Source organism: Carcharodon carcharias, chromosome 4 (genome assembly GCF_017639515.1).
Source record: "Carcharodon carcharias isolate sCarCar2 chromosome 4, sCarCar2.pri, whole genome shotgun sequence".
Taxonomy (NCBI): Eukaryota; Metazoa; Chordata; class Chondrichthyes; order Lamniformes; family Lamnidae; genus Carcharodon; species Carcharodon carcharias.
The window spans coordinates 198,298,599-198,311,636 of NC_054470.1; the positions used below are offsets into that span (position 1 = coordinate 198,298,599).

Below are 13,038 nucleotides of genomic sequence, written 5' to 3' on the forward strand. Positions count from 1 at the left end.
CCAATCACTGCACAGTCATCACCCAGTCACTGCACAGTCATCACCCAGTCATCACCCAATCACTGCACAGTCATCACCCAGTCACTGCACAGTCATCACCCAGTCATCACCCAGTCACTGCACAGTCATCACCCAGTCACTGTACAGTCATCACCCAGTCATCACCCAGTCATCACCCAGTCATCACCCAATCAGTGCCCAACCATCAGCATGTCTTAACTCTCACTCAGGCACAATAAGGAGCTTTGTAATTTCAACTAACGTCTCCTGTATGGCCAGAACTCAATAAAGGAAACCTGTGATTAAATGGGTGGGTAGAGTCAGTGATAGGGGAGAGTGTACATGGGGCTGTGGGAGGGTAGTGAATGGGTGGGTAGAGTCAGTGGTAGGGGAGAGTGTACATGGGGCTGTGGGCGGGTATTAAATGGGTGAGTAGAGTCAGTGATAGGGGAGAGTGTACATGGGGCTGTGTGAGGGGAATAAATGGGTGGGTAGAGTCAGTGATAGGGGAGAGTGTACATGGGGCTGTGGGAGGGTATTAAATGGGTGGGTAGAGTCAGTGATAGGGGAGAGTGTACATGGGGCTGTGTGAGGGGAATAAATGGGTGGGTAGAGTCAGTGATAGGGGAGAGTGTACATGGGATTTCAATACATACCTGGACAAAGCCATTTTCTAGCTGAGGGGGTGCTGGGCAGCTCCTGGTAGGATCAATATGCGTTTCAAAGCAATGAGGTTCGAGCAGGCTGGAAAAATATCAGGAGAAATGAATTACTTATTTCCTGTCCCCTCCCACAGTGCCTTGTCCAGCCTCACACTGCTGCACTTGGAGTTTCACCTGCATTTTCTGAATTAAGAATTGAGCCCATGAGCTTCTGCCTGAGGGTACAGAGTCCTCCTCACTGAACAGCCAATCTGAATGATACTATACACACACAGTATATCCAACCTGTATTCGGGGCTTGGGTGACAGGATTAAATGCATGTTTACTAAGCTTGCTAATGATGCAAAGGTAGCTAGGCAACCAGGTTCTGAATGGGCAAAAACTTGGCAGATGGAGAATAAAGTGGGAAAATGTAAATGTTTAGACAGGAAAAATGGAAAAACAGTATGTTATTTGGGGAGAGATTGCAGAAAGGGGCGGTGAGGAGGGTGTGGGTGGGGAGGGGGGCAGTAGGGGGAGGGGCTGGGGAGGGGGTATCTCATGAGGGAAGGTTCGACAGGCTGGGCTGGTGTCCACTGGACTTTAGGGGAATGAGAGTTGACCTTATTGAAACCCGGAAGGTCCTGAGGGAACTTAACAGGGTGGATGTGGAAGGGAAGTTACCCCTTGTGGGAGAATCTACAACTAGGGGACACTGTTTAAAAATAAGGGGTCTCCGACTAAGATGGAGATGAGAAGGAATTTTTTTTCTCTCAGAGGGTCGTGAGTCTATGGAGCTCTCTTCCCCAGAGAGGGGTGGAGGCTGCGGGTCACTGAATATTTTAAATGCTGAGGTGGATAGACTCTTGATTGACACGGGAGTCAAAGCGTATCGGGGGTAGGAGGGAATGTGGAGCTGAGGCCACGATTGGGTCTTATTGAATGGCGAAGCAGGCTACAGTGAACGAATGGCCTACTCCTGCTCCTAATTCGTATGGTTGTACATTGGTAGCTCTCTCAGAGTGATGCATGGATTACAGTCCCCTGGAGAACATGAGAATCAGGAGGGACGATGTAAATACAGGTCCACGTTTAACCAATGGACAGCAGCTTCTCTGGGGGTAGGGGACAGGACTAGGCCCGAGTTGTAGCCATCACTATCTGACCAATGATCCTAAGAGTGGTTATTTATTGAATAACAGTTTGGGTTGATGGTCTTCAGTTCCTGCCAGTAAAACAAGCTGGACTTCTTACCGTAAATATTCCAGTAAAACAAGCTGGACACTCTTACCGTAAATATTCCAGTAAAACAAGCTGGACTTCTTACCGTAAATATTCCAGTAAAACAGGCTGGACACTCTTACCGTAAATATTCCAGTAAAACAAGCTGGACACTCTTACCGTAAATATTCCAGTAAAACAAGCTGGACTTCTTACCGTAAATATTCCAGTAAAACAGGCTGGACACTCTTACCGTAAATATTCCAGTAAAACAAGCTGGACACTCTTACCGTAAATATTCCAGTAAAACAAGCTGGAATTCTTACCGTAAATATTCCAGTAAAACAGGCTGGACACTCTTACCGTAAATATTCCAGTAAAACAGGCTGGACACTCTTACCGTAAATATTCCAGTAAAACAGGCTGGACACTCTTACCGTAAATATTCCAGTAAAACAAGCTGGACACTCTTACCGTAAATATTCCAGTAAAACAAGCTGGACACTCTTACCGTAAATATTCCAGTAAAACAAGCTGGACACTCTTACCGTAAATATTCCAGTAAAACAAGCTGGACACTCTTACCGTAAATATTCCAGTAAAACAAGCTGGACACTCTTACTGTAAATATTCCAGTAAAACAAGCTGGACACTCTTACCGTAAATATTCCAGTAAAACAAGCTGGACTTCTTACCGTAAATATTCCAGTAAAACAAGCTGGACACCCTTACCGTAAATATTCCAGTAAAACAAGCTGGACTTCTTACCGTAAATATTCCAGTAAAACAAGCTGGACACTCTTACCGTAAATATTCCAGTAAAACAAGCTGGACACTCTTACCGTAAATATTCCAGTAAAACAAGCTGGACACTCTTACCGTAAATATTCCAGTAAAACAAGCTGGACACTCTTACCGTAAATATTCCAGTAAAACAAGCTGGACACTCTTACCGTAAATATTCCAGTAAAACAAGCTGGACACTCTTACCGTAAATATTCCAGTAAAACAAGCTGGACACTCTTACCGTAAATATTACAGTAAAACAAGCTGGACACTCTTACCGTAAATATTCCAGTAAAACAAGCTGGACACTCTTACCGTAAATATTCCAGTAAAACAAGCTGCACACTCTTACCGTAAATATTCCAGTAAAACAAGCTGGACACTCTTACCGTAAATATTCCAGTAAAACAAGCTGGACACTCTTACCGTAAATATTCCAGTAAAACAAGCTGGACACTCTTACCGTAAATATTCCAGTAAAACAAGCTGGACACTCTTACCGTAAATATTCCAGTAAAACAAGCTGGACACTCTTACCGTAAATATTCCAGTAAAACAAGCTGAACACTCTTACCGTAAATATTCCAGTAAAACAAGCTGAAGACCCTTACCGTAAATATTCCAGTAAAACAAGCTGGACACTCTTACCGTAAATATTCCAGTAAAAAAAGCTGGACACTCTTACCGTAAATATTCCAGTAAAACAAGCTGGACACTCTTACCGTAAATATTCCAGTAAAACAAGCTGAACACCCTTACCGTAAATATTCCAGTAAAACAAGCTGGACACTCTTACCGTAAATATTCCAGTAAAACAAGCTGGACACTCTTACCGTAAATATTCCAGTAAAACAAGCTGCACACTCTTACCGTAAATATTCCAGTAAAACAAGCTGGACACCCTTACCGTAAATATTCCAGTAAAACAAGCTGGACACTCTTACCGTAAATATTCCAGTAAAACAAGCTGAAGACCCTTACCGTAAATATTCCAGTAAAACAAGCTGCACACTCTTCCCTAAATATTCCAGTAAAACAAGCTGGACACTCTTACCGTAAATATTCCAGTAAAACAAGCTGAACACCCTTACCGTAAATATTCCAGTAAAACAAGCTGGACACTCTTACCGTAAATATTCCAGTAAAACAAGCTGAACACCCTTACCGTAAATATTCCAGTAAAACAAGCTGCACACTCTTACCGTAAATATTCCAGTAAAACAAGCTGAAGACCCTTACCGTAAATATTCCAGTAAAACAAGCTGCACACTCTTACCGTAAATATTCCAGTAAAACAAGCTAGACACTCTTACCGTAAATATTCCAGTAAAACAAGCTGAACACCCTTACCGTAAATATTCCAGTAAAACAAGCTGAAGACCCTTACCGTAAATATTCCAGTAAAACAAGCTGCACACTCTTACCGTAAATATTCCAGTAAAACAAGCTGGACACTCTTACCGTAAATATTCCAGTAAAACAAGCTGCACACTCTTACCATAAATATTCCAGTAAAACAAGCTGGACACTCTTACCGTAAATATTCCAGTAAAACAAGCTGCACACTCTTACCGTAAATATTCCAGTAAAACAAGCTGCACACTCTTACCGTAAATATTCCAGTAAAACAAGCTGCACACTCTTACCGTAAATATTCCAGTAAAACAAGCTGCACACTCTTACCGTAAATATTCCAGTAAAACAAGCTGGACACTCTTACCGTAAATATTCCAGTAAAACAAGCTGGACTTCTTACCGTAAATATTCCAGTAAAACAAGCTGCACACTCTTACCGTAAATATTCCAGTAAAACAAGCTGCACACTCTTACCGTAAATATTCCAGTAAAACAAGCTGGACACTCTTACCGTAAATATTCCAGTAAAACAAGCTGGACACTCTTACCGTAAATATTCCAGTAAAACAAGCTGGACTTCTTACCGTAAATATTCCAGTAAAACAAGCTGGACTTCTTACCGTAAATATTCCAGTAAAACAAGCCGGACACTCTTACCGTAAATATTCCAGTAAAACAAGCTGGACACTCTTACCGTAAATATTCCAGTAAAACAAGCTGGACACTCTTACCGTAAATATTCCAGTAAAACAAGCTGAACACTCTTACCGTAAATATTCCAGTAAAACAAGCTGAAGACCCTTACCGTAAATATTCCAGTAAAACAAGCTGGACACTCTTACCGTAAATATTCCAGTAAAACAAGCTGAAGACCCTTACCGTAAATATTCCAGTAAAACAAGCTGGACACTCTTACCGTAAATATTCCAGTAAAACAAGCTGGACACTCTTACCATAAATATTCCAGTAAAACAAGCTGAACACTCTTACCATAAATATTCCAGTAAAACAAGCTGAACACTCTTACCGTAAATATTCCAGTAAAACAAGCTGAACACTCTTACCGTAAATATTCCAGTAAAACAAGCTGAAGACCCTCACCATAAATATTCCAGTAAAACAAGCTGAACACCCTTACCGTAAATATTCCAGTAAAACAAGCTGGACACCCTTACCGTAAATATTCCAGTAAAACAAGCTGCACACTCTTACCGTAAATATTCCAGTAAAACAAGCTGAACACCCTTACCGTAAATATTCCAGTAAAACAAGCTGAACACCCTTACCATAAATATTCCAGTAAAACAAGCTGCACACTCTTACCGTAAATATTCCAGTAAAACAAGCTGAAGACCCTTACCGTAAATATTCCAGTAAAACAAGCTGGACTTCTTACCGTAAATATTCCAGTAAAACAAGCCGGACACTCTTACCGTAAATATTCCAGTAAAACAAGCTGGACACTCTTACCGTAAATATTCCAGTAAAACAAGCTGGACACTCTTACCGTAAATATTCCAGTAAAACAAGCTGAACACTCTTACCGTAAATATTCCAGTAAAACAAGCTGAAGACCCTTACCGTAAATATTCCAGTAAAACAAGCTGGACACTCTTACCGTAAATATTCCAGTAAAACAAGCTGAAGACCCTTACCGTAAATATTCCAGTAAAACAAGCTGGACACTCTTACCGTAAATATTCCAGTAAAACAAGCTGGACACTCTTACCATAAATATTCCAGTAAAACAAGCTGAACACTCTTACCATAAATATTCCAGTAAAACAAGCTGAACACTCTTACCGTAAATATTCCAGTAAAACAAGCTGAACACTCTTACCGTAAATATTCCAGTAAAACAAGCTGAAGACCCTCACCATAAATATTCCAGTAAAACAAGCTGAACACCCTTACCGTAAATATTCCAGTAAAACAAGCTGGACACCCTTACCGTAAATATTCCAGTAAAACAAGCTGCACACTCTTACCGTAAATATTCCAGTAAAACAAGCTGAACACCCTTACCGTAAATATTCCAGTAAAACAAGCTGAACACCCTTACCATAAATATTCCAGTAAAACAAGCTGCACACTCTTACCGTAAATATTCCAGTAAAACAAGCTGAAGACCCTTACCGTAAATATTCCAGTAAAACAAGCTGGACACTCTTACCGTAAATATTCCAGTAAAACAAGCTGGACACTCTTACCGTAAATATTCCAGTAAAACAAGCTGGACACTCTTACCGTAAATATTCCAGTAAAACAAGCTGAACACCCTTACCGTAAATATTCCAGTAAAACAAGCTGAACACCCTTACCGTAAATATTCCAGTAAAACAAGCTGGACACTCTTACCGTAAATATTCCAGTAAAACAAGCTGGACACCCTTACCGTAAATATTCCAGTAAAACAAGCTGAACACCCTTACCGTAAATATTCCAGTAAAACAAGCTGGACACTCTTACCGTAAATATTCCAGTAAAACAAGCTGGACACCCTTACCGTAAATATTCCAGTAAAACAAGCTGCACACTCTTACCGTAAATATTCCAGTAAAACAAGCTGAACACTCTTACCGTAAATATTCCAGTAAAACAAGCTGAACACCCTTACCGTAAATATTCCAGTAAAACAAGCTGCACACTCTTACCGTAAATATTCCAGTAAAACAAGCTGAACACACTTACCGTAAATATTCCAGTAAAACAAGCTGGACTTCTTACCGTAAATATTCCAGTAAAACAAGCTGGACACTCTTACCGTAAATATTCCAGTAAAACAAGCTGGACACTCTTACCATAAATATTCCAGTAAAACAAGCTGAACACTCTTACCATAAATATTCCAGTAAAACAAGCTGAACACTCTTACCGTAAATATTCCAGTAAAACAAGCTGAACACTCTTACCGTAAATATTCCAGTAAAACAAGCTGAAGACCCTCACCATAAATATTCCAGTAAAACAAGCTGAACACCCTTACCGTAAATATTCCAGTAAAACAAGCTGGACACCCTTACCGTAAATATTCCAGTAAAACAAGCTGCACACTCTTACCGTAAATATTCCAGTAAAACAAGCTGAACACCCTTACCGTAAATATTCCAGTAAAACAAGCTGAACACCCTTACCATAAATATTCCAGTAAAACAAGCTGCACACTCTTACCGTAAATATTCCAGTAAAACAAGCTGAAGACCCTTACCGTAAATATTCCAGTAAAACAAGCTGGACACTCTTACCGTAAATATTCCAGTAAAACAAGCTGGACACTCTTACCGTAAATATTCCAGTAAAACAAGCTGGACACTCTTACCGTAAATATTCCAGTAAAACAAGCTGAACACCCTTACCGTAAATATTCCAGTAAAACAAGCTGAACACCCTTACCGTAAATATTCCAGTAAAACAAGCTGGACACTCTTACCGTAAATATTCCAGTAAAACAAGCTGGACACCCTTACCGTAAATATTCCAGTAAAACAAGCTGAACACCCTTACCGTAAATATTCCAGTAAAACAAGCTGGACACTCTTACCGTAAATATTCCAGTAAAACAAGCTGCACACTCTTACCGTAAATATTCCAGTAAAACAAGCTGAACACTCTTACCGTAAATATTCCAGTAAAACAAGCTGAACACCCTTACCGTAAATATTCCAGTAAAACAAGCTGCACACTCTTACCGTAAATATTCCAGTAAAACAAGCTGAACACACTTACCGTAAATATTCCAGTAAAACAAGCTGGACTTCTTACCGTAAATATTCCAGTAAAACAAGCTGGACACCCTTACCGTAAATATTCCAGTAAAACAAGCTGGACTTCTTACCGTAAATATTCCAGTAAAACAAGCTGAACACCCTTACCGTAAATATTCCAGTAAAACAAGCTGAACACTCTTACCGTAAATATTCCAGTAAAACAAGCTGAACACTCTTACCATAAATATTCCAGTAAAACAAGCTGAACACCCTTACCGTAAATATTCCAGTAAAACAAGCTGAACACCCTTACCGTAAATATTCCAGTAAAACAAGCTGAACACCCTTACCGTAAATATTCCAGTAACACAAGCTGAACACCCTTACCGTAAATATTCCAGTAAAACAAGCTGGACACCCTTACCGTAAATATTCCAGTAAAACAAGCTGAACACACTTACCGTAAATATTCCAGTAAAACAAGCTGGACACCCTTACCGTAAATATTCCAGTAAAACAAGCTGGACTTCTTACCGTAAATATTCCAGTAAAACAAGCTGGACACTCTTACCGTAAATATTCCAGTAAAACAAGCTGGACTTCTTACCGTAAATATTCCAGTAAAACAAGCTGAACACACTTACCGTAAATATTCCAGTAAAACAAGCTGGACTTCTTACCGTAAATATTCCAGTAAAACAAGCTGGACACTCTTACCGTAAATATTCCAGTAAAACAAGCTGGACTTCTTACCGTAAATATTCCAGTAAAACAAGCTGGACACCCTTACCGTAAATATTCCAGTAAAACAAGCTGGACTTCTTACCGTAAATATTCCAGTAAAACAAGCTGAACACCCTTACCGTAAATATTCCAGTAAAACAAGCTGAACACTCTTACCGTAAATATTCCAGTAAAACAAGCTGAACACCCTTACCGTAAATATTCCAGTAAAACAAGCTGAACACCCTTACCGTAAATATTCCAGTAAAACAAGCTGAACACACTTACCGTAAATATTCCAGTAAAACAAGCTGAACACCCTTACCGTAAATATTCCAGTAAAACAAGCTGAACACCCTTACCGTAAATATTCCAGTAAAACAAGCTGAACACCCTTACCGTAAATATTCCATCTCTCCATCTTCACACTTCTCCGATTGTACTCCAACTCCGGCACAGTTTTTCCCTCCTGAGCTGGGAGCAGGATTGTCACATCTTCTCAATCGCTGTCTCCTTCCATTTGTACATGCAGCCCAGGCTGTCCAACAACTCCAACTCCCATCAATACCACTTCCTGTAACACACCAAGGAATTCACCAAGGCTCCTTATACAGCATCTTCCAAACCCACAACCACTACCATCTAAAAGGACAAGGGCAGCAGATAGATGGGAACACCACCACCTGGAAGTTCCCCTCCAAGTCACTCACCATCCTGACTTGGAAATATATCGCTGTTCCTTCACTGTCGCTGGGTCAAAATCCTGGAACTCCCCTCCCTAACAGCACTGTGGGTGTACCTACACTACATGGACTGCAGCGGTTCAAGAAGGCAGCTCACCACCACCTTCTCAAGGGGCAATTAGCGATGGGCAATAAATGCTGGTCCAGCCAGCGAAGCCCACATCCCATGAATTAATAATTCAGAAATTAGATGCAGATTATTCCAACTCCACTACCCAGACATTTAATCCTCTCCCACAGCCCCATGTAAACTCTCCCCTATCACTGATTCTACCCACCCATTCACTCCCCTCCCCCAGCCCCATGTACACTCTCTCCCCAGAATGACTGCTATGCAGTCACTTACCTTCTCATGAGACTGTCCTCAGCTGAGTTCCTGGCATTCTCTCATTTAATAACCAGCTTTAGTTAAATTTATGACCCATAGCTGAATTGATCCAAATCTGGCTAGGTATTATTTGACTTCATAAGTACAGGGTTGAGAGAGTGACCATGCCTTATAATTGACAGAGTCACAGAATGGTTAGAGTACAGAAGGAGGCCAATCAGCCCATCGTGCCTGCTCCTAGTGCCATTCTCCTGCCTTCTCGCCGTCACCCTGTACATTCTCCCTTTACAGATAACACTCTAATTCTCTATTGAAAGCTTCGATTGAACCTGCTTCCACCACACTCTCAGGCCGTATGTTCCAGATCCAAACTATTCGCTGTGTTAGAAAGTTTCTCCTCCTGTCTCCATTGCTTCTTTTGCACATCACCTTAAATGTGTGCCCTCTGGTTCTCGATCCTTCCACCGATGGGAACAGTTTCTCCCTGTCCACTCTGTCCAGACCCCTCATGATTTCAAATGTAAACAATGCTGTGACTGGTTTACAGATTTGTATGACTGACAGATTAGCAGATTAAACTATGAGGCCAAACTGCTGGACTTTAGCTTGTATTTCCTTGAGTTTTGTACAGCGAGGGGGTGATCTCATCAAGTTGTTTAACGTGATTTCGGATTCACTGGGATCGATAGAGCAGATCTGTTTCCTATGGTCAGGGGAGTCCAGGACAGACGGGCAAAATCTTACCATTGGAGGCAGCCCGTCCAAGGCTGACATCAGGAAACTCTCCTTCACACAACAGGGAGCGGAAATCTGGAACTCTCAGGCCCCACCCACTTCCAAAGAGCTGTGGACTCCAGGGGTCAACTGGACCTTTCACAATGGAGTCAAACTACAGAATCAGTCGCAAAGAAACTGAATAGCGTAACAGGCCTGAGGGGCTGAATGGCCTTCTCCTCTTCCTGTGTAACAGGCTTAAGGGGGCTGAATGGCCTCCTCCTGTTCCTGTGTAACAATCCTGAGGGGCTGAATGGCCTCCTCCTGTCCCTGTGTAACAGGCACAATGGACTGAATGGCCTCCTCCTGTTTCTGTGTAACAGGCTCGAGAGGGGCTGAATGGCCTCCTCCTGTTCCTGTGTAACAATCCTGAGGGGCTGAATGGCCTCCTTCTGTCCCTGTGTTCAGCTGCTTTATGAATCAAGAGGGCCGGACTGTCGACAGGTCTGAGTTCTGGGATATTGTTAAACTGCAGTGTTGAAGTGATATCCCTGATGGTGACTCTGGCTGTTTGAAGGACCAGCACCTCCCAGCTCACCCAGCGCTGAAATACAGAGAGAGAGAGAGAGAGGGAGAGAGAGAGAGGGAGAGAGAGAGACAGTGCAAGGTGTGTTACCGCTTTCCCGTTCCTTGGCGAGTGCTCCTCTCTCGCAGGCTATTCCGAATGTGTAGGGCTTACACAAACACTGGCAAACCGATCCAACCACGACAGCCTCGCCATTGTTCTGGCAGGGCCGACATCGGCATGGGTGAACCTCATGGACGTAGTCCTCGATCGCTCTTTGCAGGTAGTGTCTCTTCACCCCGGCACAGGGGACACCCTTCACCAACTCATGGAGCGGTGCTAGCTGTAGGAGACAGGGCAAGACATCAGGAACTGAAGAGAGTGAGAGGCGTGTGCAACCAAATAGTGGACATCATGGGGCAGGTAGGCCTGAGGCCTGGGTTACCCGTGGTTCATGGGAGCACTTTCACCTTTCTGCATTCAAGACCTAACTCCAGAGGCCACTACTGAGGGTGTGCTGCACCGTCAGAGGGTCAGTACTGAGGGAGTGCTGCACTGTCAGAGGGTCAGTACTGAGGGAGTGCTGCACTGTCAGAGGGTCAGTACTGAGGGAGTGCTGCACTGTCAGAGGGTCAGTACTGAGGGAGTGCTGCACTGTCAGAGGGTCAGTACTGAGGGAGTGCTGCACTGTCAGAGGGTCAGTACTGAGGGAGTGCAGCACTGTCAGAGGGTCAGTACTGAGGGAGTGCTGCACTGTCAGTGGGTCAGTACTGAGGGAGTGCAGCACTGTCAGAGGGTCAGTACTGAGGGAGTGCTGCAGTGTCAGGGGGTCAGTACTGAGGAAGTGCTGCACTGTTAGACGCTCAATAGTGTGGGATTGCTGCACTGTCTTAGGGTCAGTACTGAGGGAGTGCTGCACTGTCAGAGGGTCAGTACTGAGGGCGTGCTGCACTGTCGGAGGGTCAGTACTGAGGGAGTGCTGCACTGTCAGAGGGTCAGTACTGAGGGAGTGCTGCACTGTTGGAGGGTCAATAGTGTGGGATTGCTGCACTGTCGGAGGGTCAGTACTGAGGGAGTGCTGCACTGTCAGAGGGTTCAGTTTTGGAAGGGGTCAGGCTTTGTGGGGGTGGGTCAGTTTGAGAGGTCAGTTTTTGGGGGAGACATTCTTGGGAGGTCAGTTTTTGAGGCATTAGTCCATTCAAGTTTCAGGTTGAGGATGATCAGTTTTTGGGGGTTCAGGTTTGGGGGTTCGGATTTATTGGTTCATTTTTAGGGTTGTCTGTTTTGGCGGAGGTTAGTTTTGGGGGTCACTTTTGGGTGTGGTCAGTTTTGGTGGGGCTCCGCTTTGGGGGGTCAGTTTTGGAGGAGGGGGTCAAATTTATGGGGGCTCAGGTCATGGGAGGGACGGTGTTTTGTGGGTCTGTTTAGGGTGGGTTCAGTTTTTGTGTGGGTCAGTTGTGTGGGGGGGTGCAGTTTTGGCAGTGGTCAGGGTCTAAGGGGTGTGGCTGTCTCTTTCGGGGATCCCAACGCTGAGCCCTGAAAGTCAATGGGTTTGTTTGGCATCTTCTTTGCTGACCTTTTGGTTGATGATGATTGGGTTGTCCTTGACCGATCCAGCCCAGCGTTGGTAAACCTCAGCGTTAGACTGGGGATTCCCCATGTCGATCAGGCTCAATGCTGCCACAAAGCCTGCACGGCCTCCGACAGTGTTGGACAAACCGCGGACCTGTCCGGACGACTGTCCTGCAGAAAGGAGAAAGATGAAAGGTTACGCCGGGTGACCTGCTTACTCATTTTATTTTCCGGTGGAGCTGAGCTCAGTGTCACCCTGTTCAGGGCGCAGTCTCGACCTCTACACTGGAATTAACTTTCTGAGGGCACTGTCGTTCAGCAAGTCCGGATAATAATTCCCTATCCTTGTACAAGCCAAAGATAAGAAGTAGGAAGCTCCGTCAAGCCCCAGTACACTGCCGGGAGAATGTGCACTGCACACAGCAACTCTCTCAGTATGAGGTGCAGGGCATGGAGGCTGCATTAGAGCGAGTGGTCCCTATCTGTATATACACGTGTCAGCACAGAACAATGAGAGCACTATCACCTCTGGGTCAGAACATTATACCCGAAATACGCCAGAATAAAATCTATTAGTTCCTCATGCGGCACTGAGGGAGTGCAGCACTGTCAGAGGGGCAGTACTGAGGGAGTGCTGCACTGTCAGAGGGTCAGTACTGAGGGAGGGCAGCACTGTCAGAG

The 13,038-nt window shown here is 43.7% G+C and overlaps 1 protein-coding gene across 1 annotated transcript; it reads right to left on the bottom strand.

The window, feature by feature from the left end:
• Positions 1-257: 257 nt before the first annotated feature.
• Positions 258-12,534, bottom strand: LOC121276830 (complement component C7-like). The gene is made up of 5 exons (XM_041185374.1): positions 12,362-12,534; positions 10,897-11,128; positions 8,835-9,009; positions 657-744; positions 258-296 (listed from the first exon to the last, which is right to left on the bottom strand). The coding sequence occupies exons 1-5, from the start codon at positions 12,443-12,445 to the stop codon at positions 258-260; spliced, it is 618 nt and encodes a 205-aa protein (XP_041041308.1). The 5' UTR covers positions 12,446-12,534.
• Positions 12,535-13,038: the final 504 nt, after the last annotated feature.